This window comes from Haliotis asinina, chromosome 13 (genome assembly GCF_037392515.1).
Source record: "Haliotis asinina isolate JCU_RB_2024 chromosome 13, JCU_Hal_asi_v2, whole genome shotgun sequence".
NCBI lineage: Eukaryota > Metazoa > Mollusca > Gastropoda > Lepetellida > Haliotidae > Haliotis > Haliotis asinina.
Window position 1 is genome coordinate 21,993,246 of NC_090292.1, and position 22,735 is coordinate 22,015,980.

General features: G+C 42.2%; 2 protein-coding genes across 2 annotated transcripts; both read left to right on the forward strand.

The window, feature by feature from the left end:
- Positions 1-297: 297 nt before the first annotated feature.
- Positions 298-10,067, forward strand: LOC137259208 (NXPE family member 3-like). The gene is made up of 5 exons (XM_067796808.1): positions 298-474; positions 2,957-3,096; positions 5,420-6,103; positions 7,052-7,110; positions 8,198-10,067. The coding sequence occupies exons 2-5, from the start codon at positions 2,981-2,983 to the stop codon at positions 8,980-8,982; spliced, it is 1,644 nt and encodes a 547-aa protein (XP_067652909.1). The 5' UTR covers positions 298-474; positions 2,957-2,980; the 3' UTR covers positions 8,983-10,067.
- A 313-nt stretch (positions 10,068-10,380) lies between these two features.
- LOC137259899 (uncharacterized) lies at positions 10,381-19,629 on the forward strand. Its single transcript, XM_067797544.1, has 6 exons — positions 10,381-10,504; positions 11,802-11,838; positions 13,312-13,392; positions 14,980-15,021; positions 16,178-17,358; positions 18,337-19,629. Exons 2-6 carry the CDS (start codon positions 11,826-11,828, stop codon positions 19,438-19,440), a joined length of 2,421 nt encoding a protein of 806 aa, XP_067653645.1. The 5' UTR covers positions 10,381-10,504; positions 11,802-11,825; the 3' UTR covers positions 19,441-19,629.
- The last annotated feature ends 3,106 nt before the right edge of the window (positions 19,630-22,735 follow it).

The window sequence follows — 22,735 nt, forward strand, 5'->3', positions numbered from 1 at the left end:
TTCACGTTGAAGACCTAGGGTCCACTTGGGTTCATTGTCTGAAGCCCGTTACTGGTATCCATTGTCGTGATATTGCTGGAATATTGATAACAGCGGCATAAAACCATACTCATTCGCACTTTATACTGGTTTATCTAGACTGTGCATACCGACGACAACTAACGTTCTCTCACCTAGTTGCACAATGTAAGCAACCGTCACAAAACCGTTGCATAGGCATACTTGAAAGACGTTCTGGTCTGACGCCCACCGAGGCCTTGCCTGGTGCAGTTGTAAGTTATTATTAGAAGATTTGGGTTAGATTGTTTTTGCTGTGACAGTGGGGGATGTCTGTGGGCCATAAAGCTCGTCTAAGGCGCAGAATAAGCGTTAAAGTACCTCTGGTTGAAAAGTGCACCGTCTGAGGGAAGGTGAACTGTATAGCCTATGTTACTACCGCAGGGATAACCCACCGTTCGGGATCATTCGTGTGAGGTTTGTCTTTGCCAGTTCTTGTTTTATTTATTGTATTTTGTTTTCAGAAAAAAAAAAAAAGCTGGCAGGCGTTTGTTTCGTTCATGCCAGGATGTGAGGTATCGCCAGCTAAACCACGACGGATTGGAGGTGTCTGTGCACAGCTGACCTATAATGGCTGATTGTCTGTATGGTTAAACGACTCTTTATTGCAGGATATTTATTACTACAGGATGTTTATATGGTGCATATATCCATGCATCTAGGGCTTGCTCAAGGCGCTGGTATATGGTTCCCTCGACCGCTGGATGTCAGTCTCAGTGTCACATCGCATTGTCAATCTCAACTCCTTCTGCCACAAGACTCTAGATCTATACTTCATCCAAATTTAGACTCACTAGAAACACTCACTATATGTGTTGCATTTGTACATATGATTACATCGAAGACTGATTTCTACACTAACTTGTAGGAACCAGCTGTAAACTTTATGCAGATGAGTTGCACGAAAATCATGCATCAAATTGCTAAAAAAACGTGCAAATATCGTATATGTGAACAGGTGCGTTTTGGTGTAATGTTATGTTCAGAATTCGCCAATTTTACAGATTTTTATCATTTATGGTAGACAATAATCTTTTCAACGTTCCGAATTTGTTTAATTTTTTGCAAGTATAAAACAGTTTAAAACAGTCACCTCAAGCTAGTGGCTATTTTCACACTAGTGAATCTAAATTAAACTTTTTGATGAGAAGTATAATGTCGAAGCTGTATAAACCGGCACTCATGGGCAATGTGCCGGATTGAAGAGCTAATAACAACCCGAGGATGGACTGAGATTTTATGCCGGTTTGACAACGTGCCGGATTGGACAGCTGGCGGTTTTGATAGCTTCAATCATCGAACAGTATCCCCTGCTGAACACATGTTTGGATGATAAATGTGAAATATCCATGTAAATCAGTCTAAGTAAACTTATCCTCAGTACTTTTTGTTACACTCCACCACTGAGTCTAACAAAACCTTATGGGAGGTCGCGTCAAGTAACCTTTGAGACTGACCAATCAGAACACAGCTTACCAAATCTCGAAAGTGGACATTCGCACATACCTTCTGAACTTTTTATCTCGAAAAGGTTCGTACCCGAACGATTACGAATGCTATTTAGGGTACGCTCGCTTCCGGGCGATGCACACGGCGTACGTGCATCCATGACAACGGAGAGTAAACAGTCGCCGAAAATAGTTTTAATATTAGCTAATGGTAACCATGTCGCCATTTGTCGCTCAAAGGTTACCTGACGCGACCTTCTACTAGGTTTTGTCAGACTCAGTGGTGGAGCGTAACGAAATACGCTGAGACTAAGTTTACTTAGACTGTAATGACCTCTTTCGTGGAGAGACAATTTTATTGCAGTGGATGCGACGTTTCGGGGTAGACGCTAAAACCGTTATCAACCAACTGATACACAGCATTATCAACAAGGAAAATAAATATACCGCACAGTTATGTGCCGCACTCAGCAATATGGCGGTGGTATGTAAACACTCGAGCCTGGGCTAGACAATCCAGTGACTAACAGCATGAGCATCGATCTACGCAACTGGGATACGATGACATGTGTCAAACAAGTCAGCGAGTCTGACCAGCCGATCCTGATAGTCGCCCCTTACGACAACCACGGGTTACTGAAGATCAGTTCTAACCTGGATCTCCATGGGTAATATAGTTGTTGTGATAACAGATCATTGTCAACACTGACTCATTGACTTTAATTTCAGGCCGCTTTTAGCATTATTCTAGCGATATCATGACCGGCGACTCCATGAATGGGCTTCACACATTATACCATGTCAGGAATCGAACTCGGGCGCTCGCTTTAACCACTAGGCGACTCCGATAATAGATAAAGGTATGGTGCTGTTTAATCTTGATTGGCCTTAAATCATTGAGGTGCTTCTAGATTAAATTGTGCAGCAGGCCGTACAGGCAACGTTTGAATCAACATCCTTATTTATTACTTAAACTGAATTGTTTTCACGTGTAGTTACAGGTTTACATAGTTTTCACAGTCACATTGGTTTCCACCCGGGCGATGTGATAGCCTAGTGGTCAAAACTCTCGCTCGTCAAGCCGAAGAAGGGGGTTTGATTCCCAATGTTTTCACGTGTAGTTACAGGTTTGACAGTCACATTGGTTTCCACCCGGGCGATGTGATAGCCTAGTGGTCAAAACTCTCGCTCGTCAAGCCGAAGAAGGGGGTTTGATTCCCAATGTTTTCACGTGTAGTTACAGGTTTGACAGTCACATTGGTTTCCACCCGGGCGATGTGATAGCCCAGTGGTCAAAGCTCTCGCTCGTCAAGCCGAAGAAGGGGGTTTGATTCCCAATGTTGTCAATGTTCGAATCCCATTTCGTGTGTGCCCCGCCGAGGTGTTGCATGAATATTGCTAAAGCCACGTAAAACCTAACTTCCTAACTAACTCATTCGCTTTCACGACAGACACCATAACAGGCGACACAAAGAATGGTGCCATTTGGGAAGAGGTACATGAGACTACTAGCGGTGACTGCCGTCATCAGCACCATCATCATCTGTGTAACCATCAACCAGACCTGTTCATCCACAGATCGTGTACAAAGGTAGGATGAGGACCCAGTTTCACGAAGCGATCGGGAGCGATGAAGTAGTCCCGTGGTGAAAGCGTCGCTCGTCACTCCAAAGACCCATTCGTAACACCTCGTCTCTTTCCGTGACCCACAAGAAAAAGTACTCCATTGTTCCCAAGAGTCGTCCCAAACCAATCAAATCGCGCGTAGTAGAACACATTTCAAAACATGAAAATGGCGGAACCTTTGAACACTCAAACTTCGTTAAACTATACAAAGCACAATTTGAACATAAACTTTGAGCTAAAGAATGAACAACTTTCAACACTGCAACATATTTTCAAAGGGAATGGCCGTATTGCTGTTTTGCCCACGGGATGTAGGGAGAGTAAAACTAAACTCACAGTTTTATCGTTAAGATCGCTTTGTAAAACGAGGTCAACGTAAACAATGCTTTGGAGAGCGAGTAATTTGCTTTCTGATTCACCGGTAACCGTTCTTATTGCCTTTGGAGAGACCAAAGTGAGCTCTTTAGTCGTTACTCTATGATGAGGTATGGCCATATGTGGTGTGCGTGGTGTCAAGAATAATCTTAGGATTTCAGTGTTAATTTTAAAGGCCATCCTAACTTGTTTCTCATACATTTGGTGGTGGCATTCCTAAAGAGTCAGGGATTTTATATATATCCTTTATTCATTTTCACCCTCAGTGCAGTACATGCCTTGTCAGGAGGCCAATAAAAGAGTAAAGGATCATTATTTGTTTCAATGAGTATATAGAGAATCTCACCCAAGTAGAGAATATCACTTTGACATCAAATATATCAACACGAGTTGACAACGAAATAAATGTCCGAGGCTTGCCGGGGTTATTTTTACCTTTATCAGACAGACACCAGGGATATCAGATAGACACCAGGGCGAGATTCTATTTATCATCCAAAATCATTCTTCAACCATCATTCTTTCAATGAAAATTGTAAACCAAAAGTTACTGTGTTCTGTAATCTGATTGGTTGAAAAACATGATTAAATGGTATTAGATTCCCGGAAACTGAAAGACTATTCACCGCGTATTGACGCGTAAACAATTGTTTTGTTGTGTCATCAACAGTGGTGACGTCATTCAAATCATATTGTGACGTAAAGTTAGAATGACGTCACAAATGAGCAACTCCTGATACTACCATGGGAACCAGCTGAAACGGCCATCTGATGACACTTCACTGCTGTGTCCGTATTCGATGTACACGAGTGCAGACACTAAAACCCCTTTGGTTTACTTTTGTGTTTACAATGTAGATAAACATCATGTGTTGGCCAATTTCCGGGTGTTATTGAGTATTTGAAGCACGGGAATATTTCATTTGAAACCTCCGGCTGCTGACGCCGGAGGTTTCAAATGAAATATTCCCGTGCTTCAAATACTCAATAACACCCGGAAATTGGCCAACACATGATGTTTATCTCCTAAAAGTAATCTCTGAACACAGTACTGCTATTAGATTTACAGTGCAGCGATGTCATAGCATTGTGACGTCATCAAGTTCATGACGTCATAACAATGTCAGGGCATTGTACAAAATCTACTGTCAAAACGATATCTTCTAGGAGATTCGTCAGAACTCACACAAGCGATATCCCCTGCTGAACACATGTTTGGATGATAAATGGGAAATACCCATGTAAATCAGTCTAAGTAAACCTATCCTCAGTACTTTTCGTTACACTCCACCACTGAGTCTAACAAAACCTTATGGGAGGTCGCGTCAGGTTACCTTTGAGATTGACCAATCAGAACACAGATTACCAAACTGCGACAGTGCAGATTCGCACATCCCTTATGAACTGTTTATCTCGAAAAGTTTCATACCCGAACGATTCCAAATGCTATTTAGCGTACGCTCGCTTCCGGGTGATGCACACGGCGTACGTACTGCCATGACAACGTTGAGTAAACAGTCGCTGAAAATAGTGTTTTTGACAATATTCAAGGATGTTATCTTGCGGAAATATTAGCTAATGGTAACCATGTCAACAGAAACCCCAAAGCGTATATACAGCAGGTCAAATAACTGTGTTATATGCGGATTTTTGTTTGTGGAGAGATCTGTGTTGGTGACCTGAATATTTTGAGAGTCCCCCCGATCCCTAAATAGTAGCCGTTGTCTGATTGGTTAAATCTATTTAACCGTCTCGCATTTGATTGGACTGTCACTGCTTGCTCAAAGGTTTCCTGACGCGACCTTCTACTGGGTGTAGTTAGACTCAGTGGTGGAGTGTAACGAAATGTACTGAGACTAACTTTACTTAGACTGCTATGTAAATTAAATCATTGTAAGTTATATTCCCTCCAGCTTACAGATCTCCACGAACGAACTCTTTCGTCCTTCTGATACTGAAACAGAAAATATGGGTATTCTTGAGAGTGAAATGTTCATAGAAGAACTGATGACGGATGAGCCAACATACGACGTCTTACGGCTTCCGTCAGGGACACACTCCAGACTTCATCTCGACAGACGTGCTGTCACACTGGGAGAAGTGTTCAGGATCCGAATCCATCTATATGACCACTACAACCAGCCGCTATACAGAGGAGGAGACTTACTAGCTGTACTGATGGACAATACCACCTTTGGAGCAACTTCCGTTGGACGCGTCATTGACCACCGCAATGGGAGCTACACTGCCATGCTTCGGGCGATGTGGAGAGGAACGGCGACCATTTCTGTGACTGTCCTATGCGCCCGTGAGGCAATCTCTACGACCATGAGGATCACCAATCTGTACACTGCTGCATTCAGACTGTACTGTGTGTTTGAATACGATGGATCGAGGACGGAAACCCTTGGTTACCCTTCAACGGATCCATTTAAGGGGATGGACTATTGTAATATGACAATTGAAAATTACGGATTGGCCTGGTACTGTTTGGAACCAGATAATCGGTTCTTGTGTTCGGATTGGGTTAAGGTCAAGGTTGCAAAGAGGAGTGAACTCTACAGTTCAAAGTCTGATGTGGATGTGTTCTACAAGAGGTAGGATATAGGCTGTAGTGAGATATCTTTTTTGACCGTAGGCACGTGAAGATCCAGGTTAGATCTGGTCTTCGGAATTTTGATGTTTGTCGTATGATTATGTGAGCAGTCACTGTTAAGACCATGTAAAACAGACCTCACACTGGAACCAGGTTGTGGTATTATTGGTTGGTGAAAAATAACAACCAGACCACAACACGGGGACAATCTGTGAATCTAGGAGCTCAGATACACGACAAAGTGGTTATTAATGGACCAGCAAGTGAGCAGCTTGTTTTGCACAATAGTACTATGCCAACTGACAAATGAAGATGAGGGTTATAATTGATCTTCAGTAACCAATGCTTATCGTAAAAGGCGGCTAACAGGATCACGTTTACATGCTCGTTGACTTGGCTGACACATGTCATCGTATCCCAGTTGTCTACATCGATGCTCATGCCGTTGAATACTGACCTACATGACTCAAACTCTCTTGTTTACAGACCGCCGCCATGTTGCTCTAGTGTTGCTAAATGCGTCCTTAGACACCAAGCAAGGAAACAAAGTGTTTACCACTAATACAGAATCACAGTTAGATGACTTTATTGGATGGTAGAGTTTAGTTTGTGATGGGTCTTGATAAGAAGTACGATAAAAGGTGTGGTGATGTTTGTGGGTGTGTCGCATTGTGCATGTCCCATCTATACTCAGCAAAAGAGACGCAATATTCGACATAACGAAATCTCACAAAAGTAAGTTTTCGTGTTAAAGGCTTTTAGTTAATAACCTGACAAAACCTAAAAAAAAATCCCGAACACTGAAAAACAACATAAATACCTCATCTCCCCCGAGTTGCGTTTCTTTTGCTGTTCAGTATATGTATGACTGCGTCTTTTGTGATTTCTCTTGATCTTATGACATTGAGGTCGATCTATGTCTTATAGATTCATAACGTTTTACTTTCAGCGCTAAAACCGAGAGGAAAATAGAGGACGTCAAGGTTATAACGGTGACTGGACAATATGGTAAAGTTCCAAAGACACGCAGTTCATAAATGCAAAATTAGATATATAAAATATCGCTGTTCTCATTTTATGCTGTATTTCACTGAAAGCTAGTTGAGATTCAAATGCAAATTGATCCCCTTCGATATATGCCACAACTTGTTCAGCTTGACCTGATCAAGTGAATACTAATGCATTGCGTGACCGTATAACCACTGGTTGAGACAGGACTGCCGTTTGACATGGTCGAGACATCGCCAGTAATGACAAAAAAGACAAAAAAAAGAAGAAGAAAACAACAACAACCCCCCTCCACAATTCCCCTCTCCGATGTATGCATGCTTCGTGCGAACACTTTAACAACCTCTGCTCCCATATTTTGACGAAATTAACTCGATCTGGATTATTCTATACTAGTCCATACACATTGTTCGATGCTCATGACGTCAATCATTGTACTATCTGGTGAATAGACGAGCATTTACCGACCGCTGTCATATAGTGATTCAGTTTAGTTTTACGCCACACTCAGCTATATGGCGGCTATCTGTAAACTGGACCAGACAATCCAGTGATCAATAGCATGAGCACTGGGAACCGATGACATCTGCCAACCAAGTAAACGAGCCTGACCACCCGTTCCGTTTCATGGCAAGCATGTGTTGCTGAAGGCCTATTCTACCTCTGACCTTCACGGGTCATTCTGTTCAGAAAGGTTGTTAATTAATATTACGAGGCAAAGTGTTCATGAATAATATGTACCTTTTCAGCCATTAGAAATATTTTTGCCATGCATCACAGACAAAGTTGTTTACAAACTATCATCATTATAAAGAGACTGTTGACTGTTGCCGCGGAAGGACACACGGCAGCAACAGGAAGCGAGAAGTTTTGTAATCAGTGGTATGCTGCGTAAACCAAATTCCTGTTTAATTAATTTAATTTAATTAATTTATTCCACCATAACTGTTGTCTCTGAACGTTATGAGCATTATATACTGAGGAATAAGTAAATGGAATTTTAGTACTGTCTTTCAGAATTCAAGATGAAAGCTAACAAACGCTTTGAAAAATGCCAACTTAATACAACACGTGCTTTCTCTAACAGATGCTCTCCCGAACGCCAAAGAGACGTGTGCAAAGCACGACGTCATCAGCACGTGGGTGAAAGCTGTTCCAGAGGGATTCCTGTTTAAAGGGCAATGGCATAGTATGTCATGTATTTCGGGGATTGGCGATTACTCTTTAAATAAGTGTCTTTCCAACCGTCGTCTGCTTCTCTCTGGAGACTCGACACTTAGACAGTTCTACTCCATCTTGTTCAAGAGGCTTCAAATGAAGTCTTTGACAGGGAACTGGACAACAGAACAGTGGCACAGACAGAGCAGAAGCCAGAGAAAGGACCTGAACTTCAGAATGATCTGGACACCCCATGAGCTGCCGTTATATTTCAACGAGTCATCCCGAGCTACAGCGAGACCAGTATATGTCAATGTTGATGAGATACCCAGTGGATCTAATGATTTTGTTATTATACATTTGTATGCCCACTTTACCAACCACCAGCCCTTTGTGTACAGGGAGAGCATTCGACGTACAGCGAGTGCAGTAAAACGGCTGTTACAAAGGTCTCCCAAGGTTATTGTAGGGATTAAAGGAACACACTACTATACATTTCACGATATCCTTGCTGGAGGTTGGAGTGACATATATGACAACATTATCAGAGAGGAATTCCGAGACGTGTCGTCAAGGGTTATCTATATAAATGCTTGGGATGTCGTCTTGGCGTCCAAGACTCGTGGTCTTCATCCTGTGTCGTGGGTTGCCGAGGCAACGTTGGACTCGTTTCTCGATAATGCTTGCGTGCAGACTATGAGCTCCTCCAGCTGATGGTTTTGAAAAGAATAAAAACATCTTGTAAAGTTTATAGTTGAAAAAAACCCAAAGAGAAAATAAACAGAAAAAGTGCTTTTCAGAACTAACCTTTTTGAGCGGCATTTGTATGTTGAACAACGGGGAGAGTACATTAATAATGTAGAAGTTGCATGTTCATACAACACTCTCCATGTTCCTCAGTACCAGATTGGCCACTTATCTCGTACATCTGTGATCCACCAACGTAAACAATGTGCGATTGTTAATTTAATTATACAAGTGCGATACTATTGATTTCTTCCTTCTTTCATATATTCATTTATTTAACCATTTATTTATTGACCGCTTGTATACAAGTACTATTGGTATTCACTAACCCAAGCCATATGTAATTGGTAATTACACATAAACACATACCATAATATTCACTCACTAATCAATTCCGTGATGGATGGAGGGAGGGTTGGAAGGGGAAGGTCTTGAGGTTCACAAATGAAATTAATGATAATGACAAAGAGTAAAGGAAAAACGTTACTGTGTGTTACGACAGTGTATTTTCCGGGATTTGAGTTGTTATTCATTATTATTGCGGTAGTTGTAATTGGGTCACAATATTTAAGGTTTTAGTGTTCGTTATTATGGCTCACTTTTCCAACAGAGAATTATTAAAGCGGCACGACTCTAAGGCAGTACTTTGAAGTTATCTGCCCTTGGCTTTCTATTTGTTGACTTCCGGGAGACTATTCTAGAGCAGTCCACGTTAGTGGTCATGGTCGAAAGTGGTCGAACTATCAGGAAATGACTGAATGTATATAATTTATAAAAACTAGTTTCCGTTTCGTCGAGGGACACGGACACATTCACTGTATCCGTCAACAATATTCGTCAACGTAACCGCTGCCAGACCGATCGCTGTGTTACATTATGCATAACTGTCTCTCTCTCCCACTAAGACTTTGGTGAGTTTGCTATATATTTTGTGACCCATTGACTTAGATTTTGTCTCATTTGTTTTGTATTTGAAATCGGTGTTGTGAAATTGATTTGTGACTTTGTATAATTTGCTATCTATGTTGATAATACAATATTTGAATGTTTCAGAGTTGTCTTTGTCTTTGTTCTGTTTTGCTGGTTCACAGGGGATTTTTTACACCTTTTGTCACGGCAAAATTCTTAACCGTAACGGCTGCATGACACTGCTTTAGCGACTGTTACTGCTTTATCTATACTATTTTACACATTGAAACGTCTGCATACTCTACGTGAACATGCACTGCCCAACTCTAAAATTTTAAGCACACCTTACAAAAATGTGTTTGTGTACAAATCTGATGTTCTCCTACCTCCTCAGTACAAGTGGAGTATGATTGGTGATTCAGCGAATTCTCCCTCCTCTACACCCTCGATCCCTTGAAAGACACGTCACGTGACATACCCGACAGCCGTAGCAAAGACATGTAGTGGTTGTACTCTTGGCATTACGCCAGTTGTATCAGGTCCTACAACATCCTACCAAGCGATCCCGTATGTAACGGATGTGAGTATTTAATATGTACAGGAAAATGTGGTGTCACTGTGACGTTGATTGCAATGGATGTTTCGCGTGCCCGTCCATCATGGGACCATATAAGTATGTGCGGACAACGTAACTGGTTTATAACGCCTCGCGTCAATGCATACAATCTGGTACAAACAGGAGGGTCCAGACGGGTGGCCGTATCTGTCAGAAATATCTTTTGTCTCGTTAAGAAAATTCTCGATATTTTGAGTGTGGCATGCGTGCATGTTCGATCGATACAGTGTTGTTTGTCATACGTAAGCATGATGGTGACAGTTCGGTATTACAATTAATTTTAAATTCAACATGTTTCACTATTTCAATTGTTTCTGTATATTTTAATATTTTAGACTGTTTTCTTGTTAATTTAATTATATCTTTGTCATTTGGGCAGCTTTCTCCCTATTTTAGGTTTATTAAAACCCTCCAATTTCCCTCTCTTTTCTCGTTGCTTCAATCATGTCATCGATATTTTAGTGAATTTCTCGAATTTTGCAGTTTCTCATTACATATTGATTCAAAAGGAACTAACAAGAAAAGAATCAAAATTAAGAAAACTTGATCGAAGTAACGAGAGCAACGTATTAAATGTCGAACAAAACAACATTCAATAAGTGAATTTATGTGGGAGCTGCAGAGACATTTAGCTTTCCATCAGAACTTATACTGCATTAAAATATGAAATTATTCATATTATTGTTCCTCTAGATTGAGTGACGTTGTATGCCTGCTTTCGCATTTATAAACCATAAACATAATTGCTCCTTGTTGTTTTGAATGAGCGAGTGAGCGCGTATGGTTTTACGCCGCTTTCATAATATTCTAGAAATATCATGACTGGACACGCCAGAAATGGTCTGCACACATGGTACCTATGTGGGGAATCGAACCCGGGTCTTCAGTGTGACGAGCGAACGCTTTAACCACAAGGCTACCCTACCACCCTTTTTTCAATGCGAAAAAATACACGTTTATATAGCTCATTACAGGAAAATATTACTTCTGGTCCACCTCGAGGGTTTTAAATGTTGTGAGCTTTTTCGTGCATTTTACTTACGGGATCGAGGCTGGTAGACTTTGCTGATACATTCGTAAATAGATGCTCATAACGTCATTCACTGGGTTGACTGGTCCAGCCTCATTTACGTACAGACCACAGGCCACGTATATACAGTATGGATAAAATAATAGTGTCGATGGTGTCGTCACTTGTTTGATGATTCTGCCGTTAAACAAGAGAGAAACAAAAGTTAAGATGAAATAAAACCTGTTTCAGAACACGCGAGGGTGAACACTGGACATGGCGGAGAAAGGTAAGTTATAAAGGAAACGAGAGAGAGAGAGAGAGAGAGAGAGAGAGAGAGAGAGAGAGAGAGAGAGAGAGAGAGAGAGAGAGAGAGAGAGAGAGAGAGAGAGAGAGAGAGAGAGAGAGAGATGATAAGGATGAACGGTCATTAAGTTCAGAGTCAACCATTTATCATGACTTTGATATCTCACATGAACAAAGACATCTTCCTGCTATGTAAAATCCAATACCTACTAACAGCGAATTCTCCCTCCTCTACACCCTCGATCCCTTGAAAGAGACGTCACGTGACATACCCGACTGTCATAGCAAAGACATGTATTGGTTTACTCTTGGCATTACGCCAGTTGTATCAGGTACGCACAACAACCTACCAGGCGCACGCACGCACGCACGCACGCACGCACGCACGCACGCACGCACGCACGCACGCACGCACGCACGCACGCACGCACGCACGCACGCACGCACGCACGCACGCACGCACGCACGCACGCACGCACGCACGCACGCACGCACGCACGCACGCACGCACGCACGCACGCACGCACGCACGCACGCACGCACGCACGCACGCACGCACGCACGCACGCACGCACGCACGCACGCACGCACGCACGCACGCACGCACGCACGCACGCACGCACGCACGCACGCACGCACGCACGCACGCACGCACGCACGCACGCACGCACGCACGCACGCACGCACGCACGCACGCAGTCGTGCGCAAGCTGAAGACGAGATCTCCAGAGCTGTATTATGCCATTGTTGTTTGATGACATATTTGTGTATCGTAGCTGCCTGGTATTGACGAGAAAATCGTATATGTCTGTTTCAATATTATATTTTACAAAATAACTTAAGGATAGTGGTATTTGTATGATTGATATTTCATCAGCGTGTCAACGAATATGCTGATCATTATTCATAATTTCAAAATTTACATATATCCCCTAAATACTTCTGTCAAGTATATTGTGCTGCCATATCGATAGATAAACCGAACAGAAATTAAAATTTTAACCATTACACAAGGAGAAATGGATTGGATTTCGTGCAAGTTTACAAATAAAAACTATTGAAGTGTTTGGTAAAGAGTGCAGAGGCCATTTTGTACACGTCCTCTATCTGGAAGCATTAACCCTTGCAATTTTTTGTAATTGTTTTGGAGAAATCCATTCATTGCTTGCTGTAATACTGTATTGATAATACTGTATTGATAATACTGTATTGATAATACTGAACTGATAATACTGTATTGGCAGTGGGATAGCATAGTGGTTATAGCGTTCGCTCGTTACGCCGAAGACCCGGGTTTGATTCCTCACATGGGTACAGTGTGTGAAGCCTTTTTCTGGTGCCCCACGCCGTGACATTGGTGGAATATTGCTAAAAGCGGCGTTAAACTAAACTCGCTCACTCTCTGTATTGACGCATATACATCTGCACGTCATAACCATTCTATTGTTTCTGACAGGTACGTCAGTCCACGTGACCGGTAACCAAGGAAACGCTCACAGTGTTTATGCCATTGGAATCCACCAAGGGACGCTAAATGGTGAGCCTATACTCAAACTCTAACCCTTTAGTTGACCCAGGGTAGCCTAGTGGATAGCGTTTGCTCGTCACGCCGAAAATCCGGGTTTGATTCGCCACATGAATACAGTACATGGTGTTAATTGTAGTGATATTGTTTGAATATTGGTAAAAGTCACTAAACTCGCTCGCAGACACAAAGTCCTTTACTTGCTCTCTCTATATATATGCCCCTTGCATAATTACACTTAATGGACAAAGGTCTGTTTTGTTGTATTGACGATAGTGTGTCAGTCGGAGTTAACCTGGTCTCAGTATTATTCGTTACACTCCAACTCCACACACTCCACTTCAGAGTTTGAGTGTAACGAATAATACTGAAACTAGGTTTATGTAGACTGGACAACAGTGAGTGAATTTTTTTCCTCCAAATTTTGCAATCTAGTAGGGCAAACTGTGCCTGAAATGTACTAGCGATTATCTTGCATGACTTGAAAATATGTCATAATTAACAAGTCGGAGAGAGTGATATATTTACAAAGTGACCCCATGAAAATTATCTGGCCAGTCGGCCCAGTGCACATGACTATGGAGATTTGCTGGCCCGACTAGATTTTCACTAGCCACCGGCTAGAGGGTCAGTGGCTATTTCGCACCCAACAACGGATCATATAACTTTGATACGGTTCCATAAACAAACGTACACATTCCTGGAGCTTTTGGACCTTTCATATGAGTGGGCCTTTCATATGAGTGGGCCTTTCATATGAATAGACCTTTCATATGAGTGGGCCTTTCATATGAATAGACCTTTCATATGAGTGGGCCTTTCATATGAATAGACCTTTCATATGAGTGGGCCTTTCATATGAGTGGGCCTTTCATATGAATAGACCTTTCATATGAGTGGGCCTTTCATATGAATAGACCTTTCATATGAGTGGGCCTTTCATATGAATAGACCTTTCATATGAGTGGGCCTTTCATATGAGTGGGCCTTTCATATGAATGGACCTTTCATATGAGTGGGCCTTTCATATGAATAGACCTTTCATATGAGTGGGCCTTTCATATGAGTGGGCCTTTCATATGAGTGGACCTTTCATATGAATAGACCTTTCTTATGAGTGGACCTTTCATATGAGTGGACCTTTCATGTGAGTAGACCTTTCATATGAGTGGACCTTTCATATGAGTGGGCCTTTCATATGAGTGGACCTTTCATATGAATAGACCTTTCATATGAGTGGACCTTTCATATGAGTAGACCTTTCATGTGAGTAGACCTTTCATATGAGTGGACCTTTCATATGAGTGGGCCTTTCATATGAATAGACCTTTCTTATGAGTGGACCTTTCATATGAGTGGACCTTTCATATGAGTGGGCCTTTCATATGAGTGGACCTTTCATATGAATAGACCTTTCATATGAGTGGACCTTTCATATGAGTGGACCTTTCATATGAGTGGGCCTTTCATATGAGTGGACCTTTCATATGAATAGACCTTTCATATGAATAGACCTTTCATATGAGTGGACCTTTCATCAATTGTGCATCAAGTGAAAGGAGACACCATCCCCTAAATGTTTTAATTTTATTGTTACAGTGAACAATTCACGGGACGAAGACAGACTGCGTGATTTGAAAGGTAATGTTGAAGCAATAGTTAAATACAGTAGTAAACGAATAAGCATTTCTAACGTTTTCAGTTTGACAATATAGACTAGACACATATTGTTCCACAAAACATTGGCCGATGATGTCAGAGTTTTAAGAGTTTTAATGCAAACTCTTAAACATTACACATTTTGTGCTCGCATCACCTCCATATCTGTTTGTCAACATTCTATAACAGATCAAACAAGGAAATATATATATGGAGTGAGTGAGTGAGTTTAGTTTTACGCCACACTCAGCAATATTCCATCTATGTGGCGGCGGTCTGTAAAATAATCGAGTCCGGGCCAGACCATCCAGTGATCAACAACATGAGCGTCGATCTGCGCAACTGGGAACCGATGAAATGTGTCAACCAAGTCAGCGAGCCTGACCACCCGATCCCGTTAGTCGCCTCTTACGACAAGCACACTCGCCTTTAATGGCAAGCATGGGTTGCTGAAGGCCTGTTCTACCCCGGACCTTCATGGGTCAAACCTGTTCAGAGTAAGGTATCCAGCATTTGAGTATCAGTCGTAGCCCCGCTTTGAGAGTTTGTGAAGACGATGTTTACAGATAACCGCCCTTGAGACCACATCTATAACATTATAAATACAAGGAAATTCTTTTCAAGCAAGTGTTTATTTTTATACTCACGGAAACAAATAATTGAACACCTGAACTTTCAAGTGTTCTTCTTACCCGCGAAGGTCTGGGGTAGAATAGGCCTTCGGCAACCATGCTTGCCATAAAAGGCGACTATTCTTGTCGTAAGAAGCGACGAAAAGGGACTATCCTTGTTGTAAGAGGACAGACTAACCGACTCAGGTGGTCAGGCTAGCTGACTAGCTAGGTTGACACACGTCGTCGTTCCAAATCACGCAGATCGATGCTCATGATGTTGACCACTGGATTGTCTGGTCCAGACTCGATTATTTACTGACTGCCGCTATATAGCTGGAGTATCGCTGAGAGCGGCGTAAAACTAAACTCACTCACGTGTTCCTCTATTCTTTTCCAGGCTTCTTTGTATTGCACTGTGGGTGGAATTCCTTTATACGTTTCCATGTGTTTTTTTATAATTTACAACAAGGTAAAAGCAGTGTGTGCACCGAAACCTACGTTAACATCAATTCAAATATTTCCAGACCAAACAAGGAAAGACATTGATATCTGGAACAGAGGAATGGTAAGAGTGTCCGCCATTGAAACCGTCATAGAGAAGCTTCAAACAAGGCACCGATGGGTTACTGTCACCGGAAATGCTGGCGATGGGAAGACAACTCTTGGCTATATGGTGCTGAAGTATCTGCAGGATGATGGGAAGGAAGTGTTCAAGATCGATAGTCCTGAAGACTACTTCATTATCTGCAGGAAAGCTCCTGACAGTGTCGTTTTCATGAATGACGTTTTTGGTCCTTTTGATTTTGACCAAAGAGCCTTCAGCTCTTGGCTGCCCGTGTTTCAAACAATCTCAGAAGGAAGGATGAAGGGTGTCTCAAACGAAAATGGTCCAAGTATTATATTTGTGAGCAGGCTCAATGTTTTGAAAGTTGCAAGAAATCAACTTGGAAAATATGGAGACATCGCTTTGGGAGAAGTTGCGGTAGTCAATCCTGATAAACTGAACACAGCTACTGAGAAACTAGACATATTAGATTTTCATCTGTCCAGACATAATATAAGCGACATTCCAGAAAGTATTAAGAGAAAATTATATTGTCAGTGTCCTCATGGATTTCCCCATTGCTGTGAGATGTATGTTGAACTGAGAGCTAGTGGACATGAAATTGATATTGTTGAGTTCTTTTCATCACCTTTAAAATTTCTTAATTACACAACAAGTGTTTTGATTGACAAACAGAAATGTTGTGATCATTTTAAACTACTCCTGAAGGCTGGTGGTCAGTTGGATATTTCAAGCATTAGAGATGCAACACTGAGAACTGAAATGCAAAGGACTGCTTCTGGTTTACTGGGCAGCTATCTTAAAATGAGTGGGAATGGTGTTGCATTCTCCCATCCATCCATCTATGAGAGTGTGGCAGTAGCAGTTGGAAACAAAGACCCACTCTTTGCTGCACAAGAGTTTCCTATTTCAGTCATCATGCAAAAGTGTAAGGTGCATGTACCACAAGAAGGAGACCATGAGATGTACATCTTCTTTAAAGAATCGTCCTCAGCCATGGACGCACTTGTTCAGAGACTGGCTACAGAAATACGTCAGGGGAACTATGCAGTGATACAACATGAGCTCTGCTGGGAACGTAAGTTCTGTGAGCAGGTGATACAGTCAAGTGTCCGCAAAGCAGTTCCCTTATTTGTCCAGGTAATATCCTGACCCAATCAGTTTTTTTCTTTGGATGTACTTACTGTACTGACAAATCCATATACACGTTCCCACACACTTAACCACTGTCCAATCGAATCACTGCTATAGCTTTTAAAGGTCACATGCAACCAAAAAATCGAACATAGTTGTCACTTGTTCGTGATATATAAAATGCATTGGTGATTGTGAAAAAAAACCAAATAAACAAAATTATAAGCGTATAATCGCGAATCAAATGTGCAATATTTTGTACTTGGGTTTACCTCCCACGAAACGATACCGAACCCACTCAGACCGGTGGGTGCGCACGCAGGGGTATCGAAGCCTTTTCATAGGCCACCGGTTGATTTGTCGACGCGCTTTGCCGGCTCTTTGTTTGGCTTATAAGCCTGATAGGTGTTAATTTCAAATTGCATGTGGCCAATGATTAAAGTTGTGCATTGCACTTTGTCATTAGCAGACAGACAGGCAGACATATAGGTGCCAGTAAACTAGACACTGAGGTTTGTCTGTAACAGAGTCAGCTTATCACAATGTACATTTTTATGTAACCGTTAGATCATTTACTTGTTTGTGTACACAAACAAGTTTAGACTACTGCTCACGACCTCATACTCAAGGCAGGCATACTGTTTCAAGATCCACGAACCTACTCACAGTGCATGCATTAAGAGCGCAGCGCAGCATAGCTGTTGAAACCACTTTGTCCCCCCAGCGCTGGGGAAAATTTAGTGTATCGTTTGAACTCCGATTTCGTGGGCCTTTTTTCATTTGCGGTTTTTTCAACTTCATTGGCTGAATTGACATTTTTGATGATTTTGTTTCGGTAAGTGCATACCGAAAGGTATCAGAATGTGCAAAGTTGTGTTTTACGTTGCATGTGACCTTTAAGTTATGATGAGATCAGGTCATTAATTATAAACCTTTCGAAACGTGATCAGAGTTGTTTTGAGGAAAACCTCAGTCTTGTTTCAGCGGGGGAATTATGTCGGCATCAATCAGAGAGACCATGATGAGCGGACCTTGCTGAATGTGGCTGTCACGTCCCGTAATTACACCGCATGTAGAATTCTGCTGGAGAGGGGTGCCAATGTCAACATGCCTATCAGATCCGACACTTCTCTAACAATCCTGCATGAAGTTGTTGGAGATGTGGATTTCCTTGAGCTGTTCTTACAACATGGGGCTGATGTCGAATATAGAACAGATGAAGGGATAACACTCCTTCACTGTTGCATTGAGTGGTTGCGAGGTCCACTGTGCACTGCTATGATAGTCTTGCTGTTGCGACACGGAGCCAAAATCAACAAGACTGATGGAAACATAAAGACAGCAATTCGACGTGCAACCCCGTACTTCTTTGGTGATGTTGGTTACATCAAGCTCGTTGCTTACGGGAAGACTGCACTCCATTACGCTTGTCGGAAGTATGTTGTAGATGTAGACGCTGTTAGTCTGTTGATTGATCATGGAGCAGCCGTCAACCAGGTTGATGAGAATGGCGAGACAGCGTTGCACTACCTGTGTCAGAGGGAAGATGAAGACGAGAGGATTGAAATTGCAAACAGAAACTTCCAGGATGCATTTCAGAGAAAACCAAATAAAAGCTATGAAGTCTACCAGGCAGACAGTTTGGCGGAACTGTTGGAATATCTTTGCGAAAAGAACGGCGTAGATAAGGAGGAGTTAGAAGCTATACGGCGTTCAGGAAGACACCAGGGAACAGAAACTGAAGAGATGAAGACTATCAAACTGTTGATAGAATGGGGGGCAGAAGTAGACAAGATGAATAAGTTTCGACAGACAGCTCTTCACCTGCTCTGTCAGAGATCTCGTGTAGATGTCAGGACAGTTCATCTGTTGATCCGGAATGGAGCTGGTGTCAACAAAGCTGACAGAACTGGAAACACTCCTGTACACTACATCTGTCAGCGGAAGGTAGCAGATATTAGTACGTTGTATCTTCTGACAGAACACAATGTCAGTCGTACATTGAAGAACAGACACGGGTTTACTGCCTTACAGTATTTGTGTGGCAGACAGAGAATCAGACTTGGCGTAAAGTTTCATGGCACGTGACAATGTTCCACAAGGGACGCGTGTTGCATTTTCTGATATTCCACGCGTGAACTGTTCCGTGGAGCGGCAGTCTAAGTCAATCATGAGCATTCATCTACTTCCTGTCTCACGGGAGATGGGCTGATACTGCCTTCCAATTTTTGTTTCATCAGACCTGTCCTCACATACTAATTTTATGTTGACGAAGGCTTGTTTGTGTTATATTTTGTGAGTGAGTGAGTAATTGAGTGAGTGAGTGAGTTGTTACCAATATTCCACCAATATCATGGGGGGGGGGGGGGGGGGGGGGGGGGGGGACACCAGGTATGGCTCCTCACAAGATTGGAACCATGTGGGAATCGAATCCGGGCCTTTGGTGTGACAAGCGAATCTGCCATTAAAACAAGCAATTATTCATATTATTGTTTTTCAACACTGGGTGATATTGTATGCCTACCTTCGCTTTTACAAATTACAAACATAAGTGCACATTGATGTTTTCAATGGACCAGTGAAGGCACGGGGTAGAAGAGGTCTTCCCCAACCCATGCTTGCTGAAAAAGACGACTCAGCTTGTAAGAGGCGACTAACGGGATCGGGTGGTCAGGCTCACCGACTTGGTTGGCACTGCCATCAGCTCTCAATAGGGCAGACCGATGTTCATGCTGTTTGCTCCGGATTGTCCGGTACAGACTCGATTATTTACAGACCGCCATCACATAGCTGGAATATTGCTGATTCCAGTGTAAAACTAAACCTACCCACTCAGAAATGTCTTCAACGAGCGAGTGAGTATGGATTTACGCCGCTTTTCATAATATTCTAGAAATATCACGACTGGGTACACCAGAAATGGTCTGCACACATTGTACCTGTGTACCTTTTAGCAATATTCCAACAACCTCATGGCGTGGGACACCAGAAATGGGTTTCACACATTGTACCAGTGTGGTGAATTCGATGAGAAGAACGAACGTTTGCCTCAAATGTTACCTCAAGTAACATGCCAACATTGTTAAAAACGGCGTAAAATGCCTCTCACGCGTGTATGATATTATGGGCTACACCATTTTCATACCGATGATGACTGACTATGATTTCCATTGACGATATTTCTTACTAACGATCGTTTTAGCCAGATAAGGACAAGACATTATGGATGAGCAACTTCTTTAAACAGGTGGAGTGACGTTTTCGATACAGCTTCTTGTATCGTTGTCAAGCAAGTAAGAGGCCTGCCTACTATATCTTAAGTGGTTGATGCACTGCTCCTGTATTCCAATAGCTTCTTCAACAAGACTCTGCCGTAGTTTTGGAAATTACTCCAATCTGGTTGATCTTGAGCCTTAAGACAATTTTGACCAAAGCGGTTCTCGGGGATATACTCATATCAAGTGACCTCCCTGGAATTAAAATGAAGAAGTCAGGGCCCCGTTTCACAAAACTCTCATAAGCTTAAGATCTCGTGACTTTTCTCGTAGTATTTGCACCTCCTATGCTACTGTATGCCAGGTACAGATGCTACGAGAAAAGTTACCAGATTTTAGGCTTACGAGAATTTTATGAAACGGGCCCCAGAGCTCCAGATAAATTTTCAACATCAGGAGTACATACATAAGTTTTTCAATGTAGGAACACTGAAAAACATAGAGTACAATTAGAGCACTGATTAAAGTTTAACGGCACATCAGTAGCCCTGTGTTTCGTTTCATATACAGTGGAAGCTGTCAAAATCGGCATCTGTCCTATCCGGCAAGCTGTCAACACCAGCATAAAGTCTCAGTCCCCACTGTGGCTTGTACATTTATCATCAGCTCTACAGTCCGGCGCGTTGTCTAAACTGGATTATTTCTTCAGTCCCGATGAGTGCCGGTTTAGACAGCTTCCACTGTATGCACCACGGCATTGCTATCCTTGTGTAATCAGGCCAATCAACAATCAAACAATTCTTTTTCAGATAAAAAATCCGTAAGTGACTTCTAAGACCACCATAGCTGTGGTGCTTATCTGTTACGTTTTCTATTTTTTTCTATCGTACCGTGCATGTTTTGTATTCGTACGTTCGCCAGTACGTCTTTATCTGGAACCCTGTGAAAGGTTTTGTGACAAAGTCCTACTACCATTCAAATTGGCGACCGACAGTATCGGTTGGTCAGACTTACGGGCTTGGTTTGGTGCGTGGAATGATATCCCAACTGCGTAGATCGATCATTATGCTATTGATCATTGCATTGTCACAATGACGATCATAGGTTTGCCTGGTCCAGACTCGATTGCAGCTGTACCATGTCAGATTCCGAGTCTGAGGTATGACTGCTAAGGATGTTTGTACAAATCAACCATCCTTGTTGTGAAAAAATTCTAGTTTGTTTAATAAATTATTGACAGTACGTAACTGGATATTTTGTTGATTGTGTTATAAGGTAAACATACATCCCTGATAGCATGAGAGAATTACATCAGATTTCGTATTTAGATTTGCAGGTTGTTTATGAGTCATAACGATTAAGCAGGGGACGGAGATAGAAAGTCTCGATCGAATGACGATTAGCCGTAGGATGTGGAAAGAAAGACAGAAAACATTCGCCTTGTAAAAACATAACAGATTAATCTTACATTATAACAATAGCAAATAGCCTGCAAGAGGTGAGTAACATAACGGTGCTGCTCAATGATCATGAGACACAATATTCATGAGGGCAAGGTCGGATAGAGAATTAACGAATCAAAACAATGAAGTGAAACACGTGATTAAGATTAGTCCATCCTGGAACCATATGAAAAGAGAGGTTGAGCACTGAGCACGTGGTGCGCGCTTCTTAGTCACGTGAGCCAGTCCACGTCACTCACTTGCTCCGTGTGGTACGAACCTACTCTGTCGCTTATAATTAGTGACGTTGTATGTATAGGAGAGTGAGTGAGTGAGAGAGTTTAGTTATACACCGCACTCAGCAATATTCCAGCTATATGGCGGCGGTCTATAAATAATCGAGTCTGGATCAGACAATCCAGTGATCAACAACATGAGCATCGATCTGCGCAACTGGGAACCGATGACATGTGTCAACCAGCTCAGCGAGTCTTGACCACCCGATCCCGTTAGTCGCCTCTTACGACAAGCATAGTCGCCTTAATGGCAAGCATGGGTTGCTGAAGGCCTGTTCTACCCCGGACCTTCACGGGTCCCGGACAATGTGGACCGACCATAATCAATAGGTAATTTACTGAAGTCCATAATAATATAGCCATAATGTCCATTGGATAACCATAACACCGGAAATGATCACATAATGGTGAGTGAGTGAGTTTAGTTTTA